The sequence below is a fragment of the Varanus komodoensis genome, unplaced genomic scaffold (assembly GCF_004798865.1).
Source record: "Varanus komodoensis strain SLA01 unplaced genomic scaffold, ASM479886v1 scaffold10, whole genome shotgun sequence".
Lineage (NCBI taxonomy): Eukaryota > Metazoa > Chordata > Lepidosauria > Squamata > Varanidae > Varanus > Varanus komodoensis.
In genome coordinates this window covers 25467009-25483269 of record NW_025335269.1, presented here as the reverse complement: position 1 = coordinate 25483269, position 16261 = coordinate 25467009, and the positions used below count along the sequence as shown (strand labels likewise).

The 16261-nt window shown below is 38.3% G+C and overlaps 1 protein-coding gene across 1 annotated transcript in view; it reads left to right on the top strand.

Annotated features, from left to right (window-relative positions):
- Positions 1–15239, top strand: part of ZCWPW2 (zinc finger CW-type and PWWP domain containing 2) — a 32286-nt gene extending 17047 nt beyond the window's left edge. The window contains exons 6-9 of the mRNA XM_044419147.1: positions 1528–1535; positions 4854–4921; positions 12188–12309; positions 15066–15239. Coding sequence (XP_044275082.1) covers positions 1528–1535; positions 4854–4921; positions 12188–12309; positions 15066–15239 — 372 coding nt within the window. The remainder of the gene's footprint in view (positions 1–1527; positions 1536–4853; positions 4922–12187; positions 12310–15065) is intronic.
- Positions 15240–16261: the final 1022 nt, after the last annotated feature.

The following is a 16261-nucleotide window of genomic DNA, read 5'->3' as shown; positions in this document are numbered from 1 at the left end:
ATTATTGATAACATTGATATTTATTTATTATTGTATTATTAATACCCTAATTTTTGCCAAAAAGAGACTCCCCTAAGTGGATTACAATAAAATATCAATAAATGATTCATTACAGCTTATGGTAGATGCCATTATTTCAAAATTACTATTTATTTTTTCTTAGTATATTAAAATAAGTCATGTTCAGACATCATGCTAAACAATGGTTTGGTATAAGATGAACAAGCACACAGCCTTCATCCCTTCTCTTCCTGTTCAGGGATTCAGAAACTTTTATTTGCATTTTTTACTTTTTCTTTTGTCATTTGATGAGACAAACAAAGTTTAACACCAACTGTGGTTTATTTTTTAAGCCAACTTTAGACCACAAATTTGAACCCTAGTTAGTCCTAACCATAGTTAGCCACAGTTCCTGCTTTAGGTAATTCAGGTATTCTGGTTACCTGGAATGGAAGCTTCTTCCCAGTGACATGTGGGTGTGGGGAGAAGAGGGGGAACAAGCAAATCTGAGCTTCGCTGTGGATTGTTCACATTGCACACAATAATGGTTTAGCATAAAGTCTGAACATGGACATAAACACTAGCATATCTGATCACCTGGTAACCAGTGATCACCTGGCATCTCAGAAAACTCTTGATCAAGATGATGTGATTGAGAGTGTGGGGTAAAAGGTGATTTTAGTATTTTGTGGGCTCTGATAAAGTACAGGACACCACTGTTTTTGACTTTACAGTTAAAGACAAAAATGGCATTCACTTCTATAGAAGAGACATGGGTGAACCAACCCTAACAGGTAGTGGCATCCTTTTGATGAATCTTGCACTTCTACATGGCTCATCTTCTTACCCTCTTCCACAGCCAGCATGCAAGTGCTCCTCACTGTTTGCACAAAGACAATATAGTGTTTCTGGGGCAACCTGAAGTAAGGGGAGACACTCATTTCTGGAAAGAGGCAGATCAGCAGAACTCACATAAGGGAACTCCACCAACCTGCCACCTGCTGTGCTTCCACTCAGTTCAAGAATTCTGCAGAAAGTATCAAATCTCTATTGTGCAAATAGTATATTCTGATTGCAAAAGAGAATCTGTGCTCTGTTGGATTCCGCCTGCTCTGTCAGCTGGTAGGATTCAACTTATGACCTGAGCCATCATATAGTAAGGTTCCTAAGCACCAGTCCACACTAGCAGATGGTGGAGGGCATGCAGAAACCCCCTGTGTGGTAGCCCGGGCTCACAAGTTGATTATTACTAAACAATGTGGCTCAGGTGTGCTGCTCACACCTTTAATAATTATAACATGTAGTAGAAGTGTCAGATGCAATTATTCCACTTGTCCAAGCCTACTCATTACTCCAGTATGCTAGCAGTTGCTTGTACTCATTGTTTCAGCTGCATTTGCACAACCGTTAGCTGAATGTGTAAGCACCACTGGAACAACAACACTTTTCTGAACAGAAAACTTTTGGATACAACTCTTTAAGTATAGCAAATGTTCAAATATAAACAAATGTTATTATGTTTCTCAGATTAAAGGGTGGGAGAAGAAAAGTGGAGGCAGAACTGAAAGAAAAAGAAAGTAAGTTTAAGCCTGCATTGTTTTATTTGGCTGTTTTAAACCTAATAGTATAATTATTAGACAATGCCATGTGGTTCACATGATGCTAGGAAAAATGTGCTTTTAGGCTTCAGAGATAGATACAAACCTTCTATTTTTGACAAGTGAAGGAAGCAGGAGATTTATGAAAGTCCTAACAACTTTCTTTCATAATGTAGTAACTAAACACATTTTATCTATCTTTGATAAAATATTTTCAGAATAGCTTACAACATTTTTTTGCATTCATAGGCAGCACTTAGCTCCAAAGGGAAAAGAAAAAAAATATATGCAAAGACTTATCTGGGATAATAAGCAGTCCTCACTTTTACTCACCACTAAGCCTATTTCATTTGAATAGGCTTGGTGGTGGCATACAACATGGATGCTGTTACCACCCAGGAGCTCAGTCCAAGGCTTATCCATTCCTTAAACCTGTCATCATGCCTGCTGTGTAATAAATACTGTGCCCACAAATTCACATGGAAGTGACATTTCCTCCCCTGAAGGATGAGGAGCAGGCATATGATTTCCAATGGCCTCTTGCCTGGCATTTTATTCCCCAGCATGCCCCTGGCCCACGTGTTCAGTCTTTTTCTAATGACCTGGTCAGTGATTCCCACTGTCCTTGTCAATGGGTGGGCCACATGCTGTATCAAGTAGAAGGTGCAGGAGGTTCTTTCATCCTCCTGCAACCAGACTGAGCCAGGAAATTTTATTTATTTATTGCCTATTACATGGGCAGGCCAAGCCAGTGAGCCATGGTCTTTTGCTGCCACAGTTAGACTTTCCTACATCTCTGCCACCATCCTTTCCCTCACCTCTGGTTTTCCTTTTCCCTCCAAGACTACCTTCAGCTGCTTCAAAATCACCAAACCTCCCTGCAAGCCAGCAAGCCTCTGCTGGCATCAGGAATCCTGACTCTGCCACCTCCTCCTCTCACTGCTTGGCAGTTCTCTTCTGCTCTTCAGACGGGAAGGCACGCCCCTTCTTTTGGCTGTGACAGCATTGCTCTTGCTTGCCTAGCTTCATGAGCAATTTTGCCTGCTGCTCCTTTGTGTACAGGCAGGAAGGCATCCTCCTTGTCCTGCTTATCTTCCAGAGCCCTTTTGTAAGCTTGGCACTCTCTATCTCCCATGGATTTACTCTTGAGACTTTTAGGTACCTCAAGATGAACAAGAGTGACGATGAAGGAGAAAGATCTGACTCTGGGGGTCTGATGTAGATACCACTATAAGATGGTGATCTCATATCCTACACCCTAAACACGACAAGACACTACTCTTCTTTGGGGGGATTCTTCAGCAAGCTGACAGTAGCTATCTTCAAACAGCATTTCTCAAAATACCCAGGCAAACACTTTGACACAGGTGCATGCATGCCAAATCATCTGGCAACCACAGAGAAGAACCTGGAGGGAAGCAAGAGCTTCCATGTGAACATACTGCACACAAACTGAACACAAGCCTGGAAATCTTACTAATCACTCTCATCTACTTGAAGTGTACAGCAGAGAAGAACGTAAGCAGAAATAAGAGGCGGTTTTTTAAGTTAAAACCCATATTAGTATAATGCCTTTAGTATGGATTCTAAGCTTGGTTGGTGATTGTCTTTTGGCAATCAAGCTACTCTTGGTTTTGGAAATGAGAGAAACTGTGATAGCGATATTAGTAGGGAAGAAGGAATGGATATAAAGGTTTTTCTGTCATCATCATTGTTTACAGAAAGAATGCAGAACCTTTTTCAGACAAAGGGTGGAGTTCCATTTCAAATAAGCAATTTGGGAGAATATTCCATTAATGGGCAGGGCTGGAAGCAAAATGATATTGCCAAGATGCCATGGCCAGATTAAGTTCCACTAATTTCAAAGGGTTGACTTTAAGTATGCCTCAGTCTGGATTCAACTCAATAAGTTACAGCACGGAGCTATGGCCATTAGACAGCACTTAGATGGCCACATTCTCTTTCAAAGTCCCACCTCTAAGAATTGGAAACTCTCTCTTGGAACCCAGAATCTGAACTTGGAGTGCTTCTCCCCCACTGGAAAGAACCATACTGGCTGCTTCTCCAAGGTCACAAAAGTGACCTTGGGGAAGGGGTTTGTGGATATTCTGGGAGGTGGGAAAGGTATCCTGGCAACAGGCTGGCCTTCTGTGCTTACATTCCAAGGCACAACTCTTGCCTGAAATTAGCCATTTGTGTGTTTGGCTAGCTGGGAAAACTATGGAGGTAACCTTCATTTCCACATTCCTTCCATCCTGATAATATGCCCATAACCCTCTGAGTTGTAGAGGGGAGTAGACATTCAAATTGGACTGTGACCTGAATACTTTAAAAACACTCTTCATACTCTCTTCCTTTATTGGAATATTTCTATTCCACCTCTCATTCAAAAGTTCCTTTGACTAACAGGTGGGATAGAGATTCCCAGGAAATACATAATGCATACCTAAATGCATTCTCTGTTGTATTTCCAGTATGACTGAACTGTGCCCTAAGGATTGAAAGGAAAAAAATGCTTTGAAGAGCACCTTGAAGGAATTGGAAGTTAAAAATTGAGCCATTTTATGTAGTTTAAACATTCATATTTTTATTAATTGCATATTTACCTTTCCTGAATTATTTAGTTTATGTGGTAGCAGATCAAACTTCCAGCTTGTATCTCAGCGTACTTTGATTTTTGTTGTTTAGTTATTACAGATAGGAAGAAGCGGGGGAGGGGGGCAGCGGCCTCTGAGTCTTATAAAGCCTCGCTTAGCCGCTGTGAGCTCTCTTGGCTCCTGGCAGAGCAGCAGAGGCTGGGATAGTGTGCAGAGGGTGGCCAGGAAACTGGCGAAGGCAAGGTAGGAGCTGGGCAGAGGAGAGGTGCAGGGCCAGCAATGCAAGGGGTCAGTGTTTGCTTGGAAAAAGATTATCATCATTTTGGAACCAATGACCCCAGGACATTCCATTATTGCCCACCCACGGTTTACACTATTTAGCTATTTGATTAGCAGATATAGCAGAGAGCTCAAACATTTTGGTACTAAAAGTTGGCTGTAACTACACTGATCTCAATGAAGGTATAAAGAAACATTGCTGCTCCTAAAACATCTTATCGGGGGGCATAATCCTATTAAAAATGATCAAGTGGTTTGAGATAACGTTTAAGTTTTAATGATGAGGTGCTTTGCACAAATAATTTCTAGGTATGATCTAACTATTCTGGGTGATTCATAGCAAATACTTTAAATTTTTTTTATCATTTTCTTCTTTTAGAAAAAGAATGCTTACATGTTCACTTGAAATAGCAAGCTCGGAAGATATCCTGTCAGCAGAAAATCTAGGTTTGTATGACTATAATTAGGAAAATCAAAGTTTTGAAGACATATTCATATTTCTGTAGGATATAGAATATGTGCTTCATGTCCTAGCATGACAATGTCATGTTGATTAATTTCACTTAATTTCTGGAGGTCTGAAGTACAGAGGATCTGAGTGGTAAACTCCAAAACCATGAGGCATTCTTGAGCTTTGGAGCTCCCTTTCACTAGCGTGACCTTCCCCAGCTTGGTGCCTTCCAGATGTTTTGGACTTAAATGTCCCTCCAATTACAGAATAAGCTTCTTAGTCAATCTGGCTTTAGTTGCCAGGATCAAGGAGGAAAAGATTCATATAAAAAGTATACTGTTGCCTGTCCCAAATTCTTGTAGTAAAGCAAGCACTTAACTTTTAAGTTCAGTTTAAAAAGTATGTTTTCCTGGCACAAGGATTCCATGACATTATAAAGCCCATTGTGGAATAAGGGCCTTTTTTCACTTGGGTCACAAGCTAGGTCATATTTCATCAGATACATTAGTAAAGTATAAATGATTGAATGCTTAAAGTGGATTCACTGGTTTTTGCTAAAGGAGTTTGCAGACAGATTTGATTATAGATGGAGATTTTGACTTCCTAATATTTTACTTGAACAATGGTATGAAATACCATTACCTAAGTATTGACTGGTAAAGTGTTTATTAGCAGTCTGTTTGTAGCTGTTGCACTGCCATATCTTACTTGGGTCAAGGGACAATGTTGTTAAAAGTGAGGAAGGAGGAAAAGAATGAATACTTGCTATGTTTGCTGTTGTACCATCTAGGACTCCTATCAAGCTGTATTTGATGGGTAGTACTTCTTGTGAAGCTGTATACTAGTCCATAGGCAAAAGGAAGAATCCAACTGGGCATTTCACTCCTTCTGATTCTACTGCGCTCCACCAATTACATTGTATAAGCAACCCATACTCCTTGCACAAGGGCTCATCCTTTCAGGGCAGCCCAAAACAAGTAGAAATTGGTCATTCCTGAAAAGAAGCAGGTTTGCAGAGTTTATGTGAGGGAGCTTCATCAATCCTCCTCCTTCGAGGAATAAGCATTTTTGCTTAGTTCAGGGCTTACCCTAGGAACTGCTACATTTCCCTTGTGTAAATGTGGGATTGGGACTCAAGAGTTTTGAGTTCTAGTCCCCACTCAGTCATGGAGCTCACTGGTGACTCTGGCAAGCCATGGACTCTCAACCCAGCCTACATTACAAAGTTGTTGTGAGGATAAGATGAAGAAGAGGACAATGATGTAAGCCAACTTGAGTTCCTTGAAAAGTAAAAGGGTGATATAAATATAAGAAAAATAAGTGTAGGACCCACCCTGTGCACAACTGAATTGGCAGGGAGGAAAAGAAATGGCAGGAGTATAAGTGCCCCATAAGATACTGCCCTGTGCCTCTGCAAATGAGGGACTTCTCTCTCTTTTTAAGGCTTTAACCATGATCCTTTTTTACCTACATCTCGACGACAGCTCAGTCCAAATGCTCCATTATGCCCTTTGTGCTGCTACGAATATTGAAGCCATTTCAGCGCTGGCAAATTCCATTTTAACCTTATTGTAGAGTTCCAAGGAACATGATATTCAGGCAACAGAATGGATCCTTCATATTGAGTTTCTATCTTATGTCTGTCACCAAGCATATGAGCATACAGATCACAGCAGCTAGTGCTAGCTTTCACCTGAAATGAATGTTGGGTTATACTTTTTAAGTAAAACATGTGCAGCTGTATATCTTCTGTCTGTTCTTTTCTATTCCATATCAAAGACCAGATATTGAGTGCAGAAATTTTTAGCAACTATATGCAAGTGATAAAGATAAAAGGAGTAAAGACATATATACAAGGCAAAGAATATTTAGCAGTAGAACTGTCGCGGTGGCTTACAGATAACAAACAAAACATGATTCAGCAATATTATATTGTAGCACACAGGTACAATGCTTCCTTCGGTTGTATTGAGCAGCAGCATGCCCAGCACCAAACAGCTAAAGAAGGTGAAGGTGTAGCTCTCTATACAGTAATGATTTAAAATACATTTCATTCTCTGTCTGTCTGACTGTCTGTCTGTCTCTCCCTCTCTTTCTTTCTCTCACACATAGAGAAAGAGAGAGAGAGAGAGAAGTCAGGCAGCTATTTACAATGTGGGAATAGGCAGAGGTTGAGGTGTGACACACAGGTAAAACATGCAGGCAATGTAACACATGGCTCTAAACATCCTCTAATAGCTGCTCAACAATAAAAGCTGTCTGACTTGTGAAGAAATTTGACTTCCTCCATTGGATGGTTTAAAAATATAATATATATAAAAACAAGGAAGCTGTCAAGGAAATTGATTATTTGTTTGTTTGTTTGTTTGTTTATTGAGAAGGTAGCCAATTGGTTTTCCTGTGTTGGCAGAAGGCATCTGTCAGCAGCAGGGAGCTGCTTTTTGGCAACTTCTGCATGGGGAGCTGGAGGTGAGAGCAGGAACAGTTGAAAATTTTGCCCTCTTTTTCCTCTGATAAATGCCTTCCATCAGTAGAGGATCACCAATGGGAAGCCACCTTTCTTTTCATTTATATTTGTTAATCAGTGCAGGGTATGGTTGTTTAGGTGATGTAAAAGTAACACAGAAACATCCAAAATAGCTCAGATAATAAAAATGTCTATAAAATCTACTAGCAGCTCTGTCAAACATTCACCTCATCACACAGAGAGCTAAAACTGTTTTAAAAGAGCTAAAACACAAGAGCTAAAAGCAACATAGCCAAGATGAAAAGAGAAACAGTGATAATCGCATCAGTATTTTGTTCAGAATGAGAGGAGGTTTAAAGGCCTGGGAGAACATAAACTGCTTTTCCTGCTGCCAAAAATACATCAAGTGAGCCTCTCTAGGAAGAGTATTTCATAACTGGAGCACCTCCAGTAAGAAGACCTTCTCCTTTACAGCCACGCTCCACATTTCAGACTGAGAAGCCTCTTGGGAAAGGACCTCTGTTAATGATCTTATGATATAGACATTAACCCCATTTACACACCCTGAGCAACCTACAATGAACTGTGGGTTGTTTGGGAGCATGCGTGTTGGCTCCATCTTGCACACGTGCTTCCACTCTGCTAAACAATCCAAGGATGGTTATTCTTTGTGATGTGGAAACCCAAAACTTGGAGTTGTTGAAGGGAAAAGCAATCCTGAATTTGAATCTAACAGTGGGTTCAAATTAGTGTTGTTTCTCCCTCAACAATCCAAAGTTGGGTTCACATATTACAGAGAACTGTTCAGGAATAGGTCATCCTATGTTGTTCAGAACAGTAGGGGAAGACAGGCAGTCATGAGTCAGTACATTTGCTTGTTCCTTCGTGCTCCTACATGGTTTGATAAATGTGGGTTGTGTATTTTGTGTGAACCTGGTCAGGCATGGGTAGACTTCATGGCCCATGAATGATTTCTCTTCAAATTCTAAGATCCTGTAATATTTAAATGCTTAACATTTTGGGAAAGATATTATAAATTGTTATATTTCTGAATAATCTGGGATATGTATAATATTTAAGATATAGTCCATCGGTATAGTTTGAATTTTGTTATGACCTATCTCAGTCCTGCTTTCATTCTACTATTTGAGCCTCTGTAATAGAAATTCGGAGATGAGTTCATACACAAGAGTAAATCATTTGTTTTTTCTAGTGGATTTACATGGGGATTGTAATGATTGAAATACAGGATTCATTAGCTTCAAGGTAGCTTTTTAATATGCATAAAGCAATAATAATTAGTGATGAGCTGTGAACTTTTAATCATATTTCTAGGGCATCAATGGTTGATCCAAATAAATTGTGTATCCATGTAATCCTACTGCCATGAGAAACTATGTCATATGGAATTTGACGATACTCTGTTTAAGGTTATTTTCTAAGAGATGAGTTGCTGTGATTTTCCCCTCTTTCCAAAATAAAAATCTCTTTATACTAGGTGTTTTTAAAATCGTGTACAAAGTGTTTACTTAGTACTCTGACAGCCACGTTTGCAAAAACAGCAAGAAGCTACCGTAAATTAAATGTTTCCTGCTGCCCTGTTTCCTTCTAAACCACAGTAGGAGGGTTATTAGTTAACATTAACACAGACAGAAGTATCTGCTGACTAAATTTATTAAAGTTCAGCTTACAGCCTTAACTCCTCTACTTTTCCCATCAGTGCAAGTGTTTTATCTAGTAATAAAAATTGTCATTCGGCTTCATTAAAAGCCGTGATAATGTTGCTATAGGCTTCAGTGGCTTTTGAATTGTGTTCCAAATCAGGAAAATATGGTATAGGAGGAAAACTTAATGTTTACAAATATAAACAATTTTAAATCTTTACACATTATCAAGAGACTTAACAATGCATTTTATTTTGATAAAGGAGAGAAAAATCTTAACAACTCATATGCAGCCTAACACAAATAATGAGTGATTTTCAGTACAGAATATCCTCAAAAATTCAACTTGACATAATGTCTCATGGTGAAAGGATGCCACTATGTGGCACATTCAGGAGGTTTTCCAGCTGTGTTGTGTAGGAAAAGCTATCAGGTGGTGGATATTGGGGGAAATGCAGTATAGGGGATGAAGTAATTTTTCTTCAGAACCAGAGGTTGGAAATGACTGGTGAGTTTCACAGATAGACTTTTTTCTGTACTAAAGTACCGGTACAGGGATGGTATCAATCAGCACTGGGTTTCTCTGAAATGATCTCCAGAAATAGCTTCCTTATATTTTGTAAAAAGCATGTGTGGCCTATAATCATTCATTTATAGGTAAATGAATGCCAAACAATACCTTGCCATGCACACTATTTATTATTTATTTTGTATTATTTTGTACTTAATGAGCAGAGGTGTTGACACCCTAACTGCGGAACAAAATATACAAATGTCCTTTCCGTGTAAATCCTGCTATTAATGATTAGTAGCTTCTGAAAGTGTCATGCAATAAATGGACTCAATAACTTACCTTAGACATCTAACTGACACCAGGGAAAATTGGTTTAGATTACATCTAACCCCAAGTGTAAGGCTCTGCTTGATGCTTTATTAGCTCTTGCTGCCAGGAGCACCACTGAGCATTTTTATTTTAGCAAGTTAAGTTATTTGGAATAATTGTGTTGTTTAGTTTCTTTCATGTCTTTGAAGTAAAAACAAATGCAGTAAATTTCCTCAAGCTAATAGTATTAAAATAGGAAATGTTTTAAAAATTACATTAAACAAATTGACCATTCTTACCAATTTGCCTGATCTGAAAATGAGTGATTCAAAATGGAAGCAGGGTTGAAAGATAGATGATAGGGAGAGGCGATGAGCAGAGTTGTGGACAGATTCCTGTTTCCACCTTTGAAATTTTAATATTGACATGCATAAGTTTTTTTTAATGTGTAAGGGAGAAGCAAACAAGTCCACAAATAAAAACTACAATGAAAATAGAACCAACATACAGGGCTGGATTCAGATGAAGTTCATTGAAGTTTGGTCCCAATGGAATAAGTGAGACATAAAGAGGCAGAATATAGAGCAGGAGTGAAGCAGCAGCTTTGTTCAGAACTTTCAAAGCTCTGGAAGCTTGTGCTGCCCAGAACTTGCAGTGTGTGGAACGATCACACCCCTTTTCTTCTCAAGCAGTTGCCCATCCCAGTTGATTTCACTGGGAAGGAAGAAAGCTATGACAGCTCTTATGGATCCAACTCCACTGTGACCAGCCATAGAACACCAAGTTTGGGGAACTACGTACCACGGGAGAAAGCCCTACTTGGTAGCATATCTATGGAACTTGCTGAGGGCACGCTGTGGAAGTCTGGCATGGGACTTTCTGTGGGCCCACTGAGGGGTACCTCGGCAAGTGTGCCTCCTTCATTAGCATAACCCTTCTCTAATCACAGAAGGGCATTGTTGCATCATCCTAACCCTCTCCAGACAGCACATCTGAGGATTAGAATTTTTCTGTTAGTCTGTATTTAATTCTCATGGATTTCAAAGACAAGTATGTCTAACTTAATATAGTTTGGACCTAACCCAGAAATACTGGTTGTAAAAGGACCACTACTTCTCTAACATTTTATTAAAAATTGCCAGTTTCTAAGAAAACATATTCTTTGCAGAAAATCTGTATTCATTACCCACTCATTTATGCTCTAAATGTTATCCATCCTTCAGTACATCCCATATAGCTATATCAATGATGTATGATATTATTTCATAATGATAGCTGGGGAAGATATTTTTGTGTAATTGAGGGTACAGCCTTTTGCATGTTTATACCTACATTTCCCAGTCCTCTCCAGTCAGTATGGTGGCTGGGCAATATTGGGAGGTCTAGGTAATTTCTCTGTTTAAACTTCCATAGGATTGTGCTCTTAATAAAATTAATGTTGAGTTTGTCTTTAAGAGAAAACCAATCATATTTGTCAGACCCTAACTCTAACCCAAACCCTACATGCTATTGGGTAAATTCACCAAATGTAAAAAAAAAAAAAAAGAACCACACACACACAAGTTCCCTCCTCATCTATAAGTAGGATTGTAACTGTTTGTTATTTGTATGTATTGTTCTCATTTGCAATCCATTTCAATAACTGAAAAAGTTGTATTCAAATTAATCATCATAACTTTGACACCATCATCTAATCTCTATCTCAACTGGTTTCTATGGAGCAGAATATAAGGAAAGTTATCTCTCTTAGGTCATCATCCAGTGAGGTTGTCCTTAAACCTCCAAACTCAGAGGATGACAGGCATCTAGTTGAAGGCAGCATGGAGACAAGGATTGTCTCTGTACTTCTTTTGCCCTGGAAAAGGCAGACGTGGATGATTTCGAAGAACTTCACTCCCTGTGAGGCCAGAGGGTGGGCACTCTGTGGATGGAATTCCAGCACTGCACTTGAAACTTAGAGCTGGAACTCCAACAACCTACCTTATGGCTGTCTAGGCAGTGCCTAGCAGTCATAGGTTTATACCCATAAAATGTTAAAGAATGGGTACAAATATTGCTGCCAATAGAAGCCAGTCATATTAGCCTGGATGTAGGCACTAATAAATTTAAATAAGTTTCAAATTATGTTAATGCTACACATCACTGTATTTTGTTGCACAGGATTAATGTCATTTTAAATGCATTTTTTATTTAGAAATGAAGTGATTGCTGCTTCTACTGTCCAGGCAGTTGACTGAGCAATGAAATAGCATTGCATGAATATACAATATATAGTTTATCTAAATTATTAATATTGTTGTGTTATTAGTTGTCTCCGAGACAGAAATTATACTGAAAGATTTGGACCAAATTCTCAAGCATGTTGCAGCCATCTCTGAGCCGTCTTCCAGGTCATTTGTCGATGGAGAGGACAATAATGTGAGGGAAGAGGTATCAATTATTCATAGCACTCCTACTAACTACTAATAATTGGGGGAAAAGCGCTTTGGCAGAATGCTCATTTTTGGCTAAGGCACAGAGTTTGAGATATTGACTAAGTTTACCGTGCATTTACAAGAAGTATTCTCACCAGACTCTAAAGGGTTATATATGGAGAAATTATACTATTGTTTGAACAATGAAATTGCTGAAAGCATGCACTCTTCAGTAAGTAGAAGTACAGTCATCTAATGAAACAATTTTTGAAATTAATATTTATCACTGGGATCCCAGACCAGAGAAGCTGCATTTTCAGATAACCTTGTTATTATTTGTTTAGCACACACAAGCATACAAACTGGCAAAACAGCTTCCATTTTAATACTGCTTTGCCAAGCTAAGTTCCCTCTATTGCTTTTTCAGAGGAAAAGAGAACTTCTGGCATTCTTAAAATATTTATTTATAAAGAGGAAAGAAAGCAGAGTACTGTATATAATTATTATCATTACAATGTAACTCCTGGCCATTTTTCAGACACAATTGAAAACAAAGCTGCAGCACTGCACGCGCGCACACACACACATATGTAGTGTTCTAACAACAGTGGGCTATATATTTATATTTATTTCAAGGCAGCTCACAACATTAAAAGATATACAATTAAAACATTAATAGACATATACACATGTTTAAATCAGCTACAATATTATATAAAGTGCCAACATTAAAACAATTAACACAATGTAAACAACAGAGTTAATCCAGTGCAATCTCACTAGCCTAGTACATGCATTCAGCATGCAATGTGTTTTCATTGCTTCCAAGAATGCACAGAGAATATAACATATGTTGAGGGTCAACAAAATGATTTGTGAGTGTGCACTCACAAGAGAATAGAGCACTGGTTTCTTTCTTTTTAAACTGACTATATTTTAAAAGCTATTCCTACAAGGATAGGTTGAAGGGGGCAGGTTTCTAATTTAAGTCTGAATCTAAATAGTTATTGGTGAGTTACTTTTCAATGCTACTTTCTGGCAAAATTTCCAGTTACAGCACATCATCTGTTTATTTGTATGCTGCTTTTCCATAAGATTGTGTCCAAAGTGATCCACAATTATCAAACAGTAGTAAATAGAGCAATTAGAAACACCCCACATGAACAATAACCATAGTATCAGTGGATGCATAATAAAAATAGAAACCTATATTTACAATTTTGAGTAAAAAAATAGAAATTAACTGACCAAATACAACCGTTTTCTACTAAATATGAGAAAGAAAAATGCCAAAGACATGAGAAAACGTGCTACTTACAAGGACAGAGATTAATTTTCCATAAGGTTTTCTACAATTAACCTGGAAGCTTCGGTTGACAACCAATCATTTGTGTGGGATTTTCTCTCTGATCTTTCTTGAGTCTCCTTTTCATTCCCTTCCTATCCTTCACATGGGGAGCAAAGGCTTGTCATCCCTCCTTCAAGCTCCACATACATTCATATGGACTCAAATCAGTTTTTTCCCACCAGGCATCCCTTCCAGTCTTGTCCTCAGGCAGCAGGGTGCAACAACAGAGCAACGGCATTATGGTCAATCCATAAATGCAGCAATGTGTCCTTCACGATTTAAAGCTCCCATCACCCACACTTTGTCAACTGGAATCAGGAGCAAGTGTGCTTTTGATGTAAAGCACCTTTACTCAGCAGTAAAGGAACTGCACACCCAAGCTCCTGGACCCTAGCTGGTTAAGCTCCCGGTCTGCACCTCTTCTTTATTTCTCTCTGGAGTAGCCTATGCTGAACCACAGCTATTATTTTGCCATTTGCTTAAAGAGAAAGTAACTGGAATGGCAGGTCTATAGGACACAGGGTTTATCAGGCTGCAAGGTGTTAGAACAAGCCAGGTGAAACTGTTTTGTCACTTGATTTTAGTTTCTCACTACCAAGCAGTCCTTCTATATCTTTCTTGGCATTCCTTCTCCAGTATTATCATAGTCTTCAAAGTGGATAATGGTACAATGTGGAGAGGCGTATTGCCATTTTTTCATTGAACTTCAAAAACCTATGTTAAGTTATCCCTGCAGTATGAAGATAATCATCAGTGTGTTGACTATTTTTTACACATTCTTGAAACTTTCAGGCAAAATTGTATTTGCAATAATGCTTTTGTTAAACTCGTCTGTATTGCATGGCTTATCACAATCTTTTCAGCCTGTTCTTATAGTAGTTCTGATAAAGGTTAGATAAAAATAACATCCAGCTTTTTAAAAAGGTTTCATTTTGTTTGTGTGCATATGGAGTACATAGATTAGTTCATATTTTTCTTCCTGTGTAATTTATGATGAAGTAACTGGGAATCAAATGATTTAAAAAAAATAGACAACAGTGACCATGTCCCCTGAATATAGTGCTAATTTATAACAGCTGTTCTAATGGAAGTAGAAGATTGGATCCAGACTTAATCATATTTAGAGCAGATCCAATGTAATCAATGGACTTTAAGTTAATCATGACTGGCCTAAGTTCCATTGATTGCAGTGGTTTATTCTAAACATGATCCAGCCCATGATCCTTTTTCTAGAAAGGAAACCAAGTTCTCTTCTTCATCAGATGATGAATCTTGCTGATTCATCAGATGAATTATGTGGATACAGATGCACCTGCATTCATATTGGCTGCACATGCATAAGCCTTCTCTTGGTAGAGCAGGTGAAGATCTTTTGTTCCAAAGTTGTGCTCATTATAACTGCAGTATGAATATTTTTCTTCTAGGTAACTAGCTGCTGCATGGAGTTTACTGAAAAAAGGCCAATGGAAATCAACACCCAGGAGGACTGTATTATAATTGATGGGAAAGCTTTCAAGGCTGGAGAGTGCATTGAGAGCATAACAGACAGGTTTAAGGAAATAGATTCTTTAATGGCGGAATTCCAAGACAGCTTGTAATACTGATAAGAGAGAACCTATTATACTATTTATAGCTTTAGAGTGCATCCTTTTTCACATATAGTGAGAGATCCTTAACAATAGTTCAACAATATTGTTAGTTTGATGTTAGTATTTTAAAGGAGTATTGCATTCACTGATAAAATTGATATCAAACTTAGTCTTTGTTCAAATTAAAAAGCAAGGTCATTCAATTTTAAATATTCTTTCCTGATATATATATGTGTGTGTGTAAACTGTTTAAGCAAACTGTACATTTGCTCTAAAAATTAGAATGGAAATAAACAGCTAATTTAACTGAATATAGAGAGATCTGAATACAGCCTTCAATTTCTGAGGCTTCACAACAACTTTATTTAGAGTTATTCAAAAAGCCATTTACAGAAATCCTATAGGAATCATAAGTTTGAGTCTCAGCCTACAACCTTGGCTACATTATTTTCTCTGGTATGATCCACTGATGGATCAGACCTTCATTCTAGATGCTTAATTCCAACTAGGCTGTATTCGCCCAAAGGTAGTTCAGCCATGAAGGATGAATATTTTGTCTAAATATGCTCAGGTTACCAAAATTTTCTTTTGGGTTCAGGAAGATGCTAAAAGATTCGTGGGAATAAAAGAAACATCTGCTTTATGTTCTCTGTGGTGCTATAACCAGAAGTAATGGATTGATGATGTCAATCCATCAGCTCCTGATGCCACTTGATTCATCTAAAATTATTCAGAACATAGGATGAACCAAATGTAGGGAACACATAATAACAATTTGCAGAGTATCAATTCTATATGCTAAATATCAATTGGTAAAGACTGGATTATATAAACTATGGTCATATCTACATATGAGTCAGTAACTCTGAAAGGAAGGGGAGGGTCTTATAAGGAAACAGTGACATAAGACATTTCTCAAGTTTCCCAGAACCTTTAAGAAGCTTAAGTTCTATGGTATGAATAGTATTTACAGGATTCAGAACTGGCCACTAGTATCAAAAGAAGCTCCAGTACAGTGGAAAATACAACAG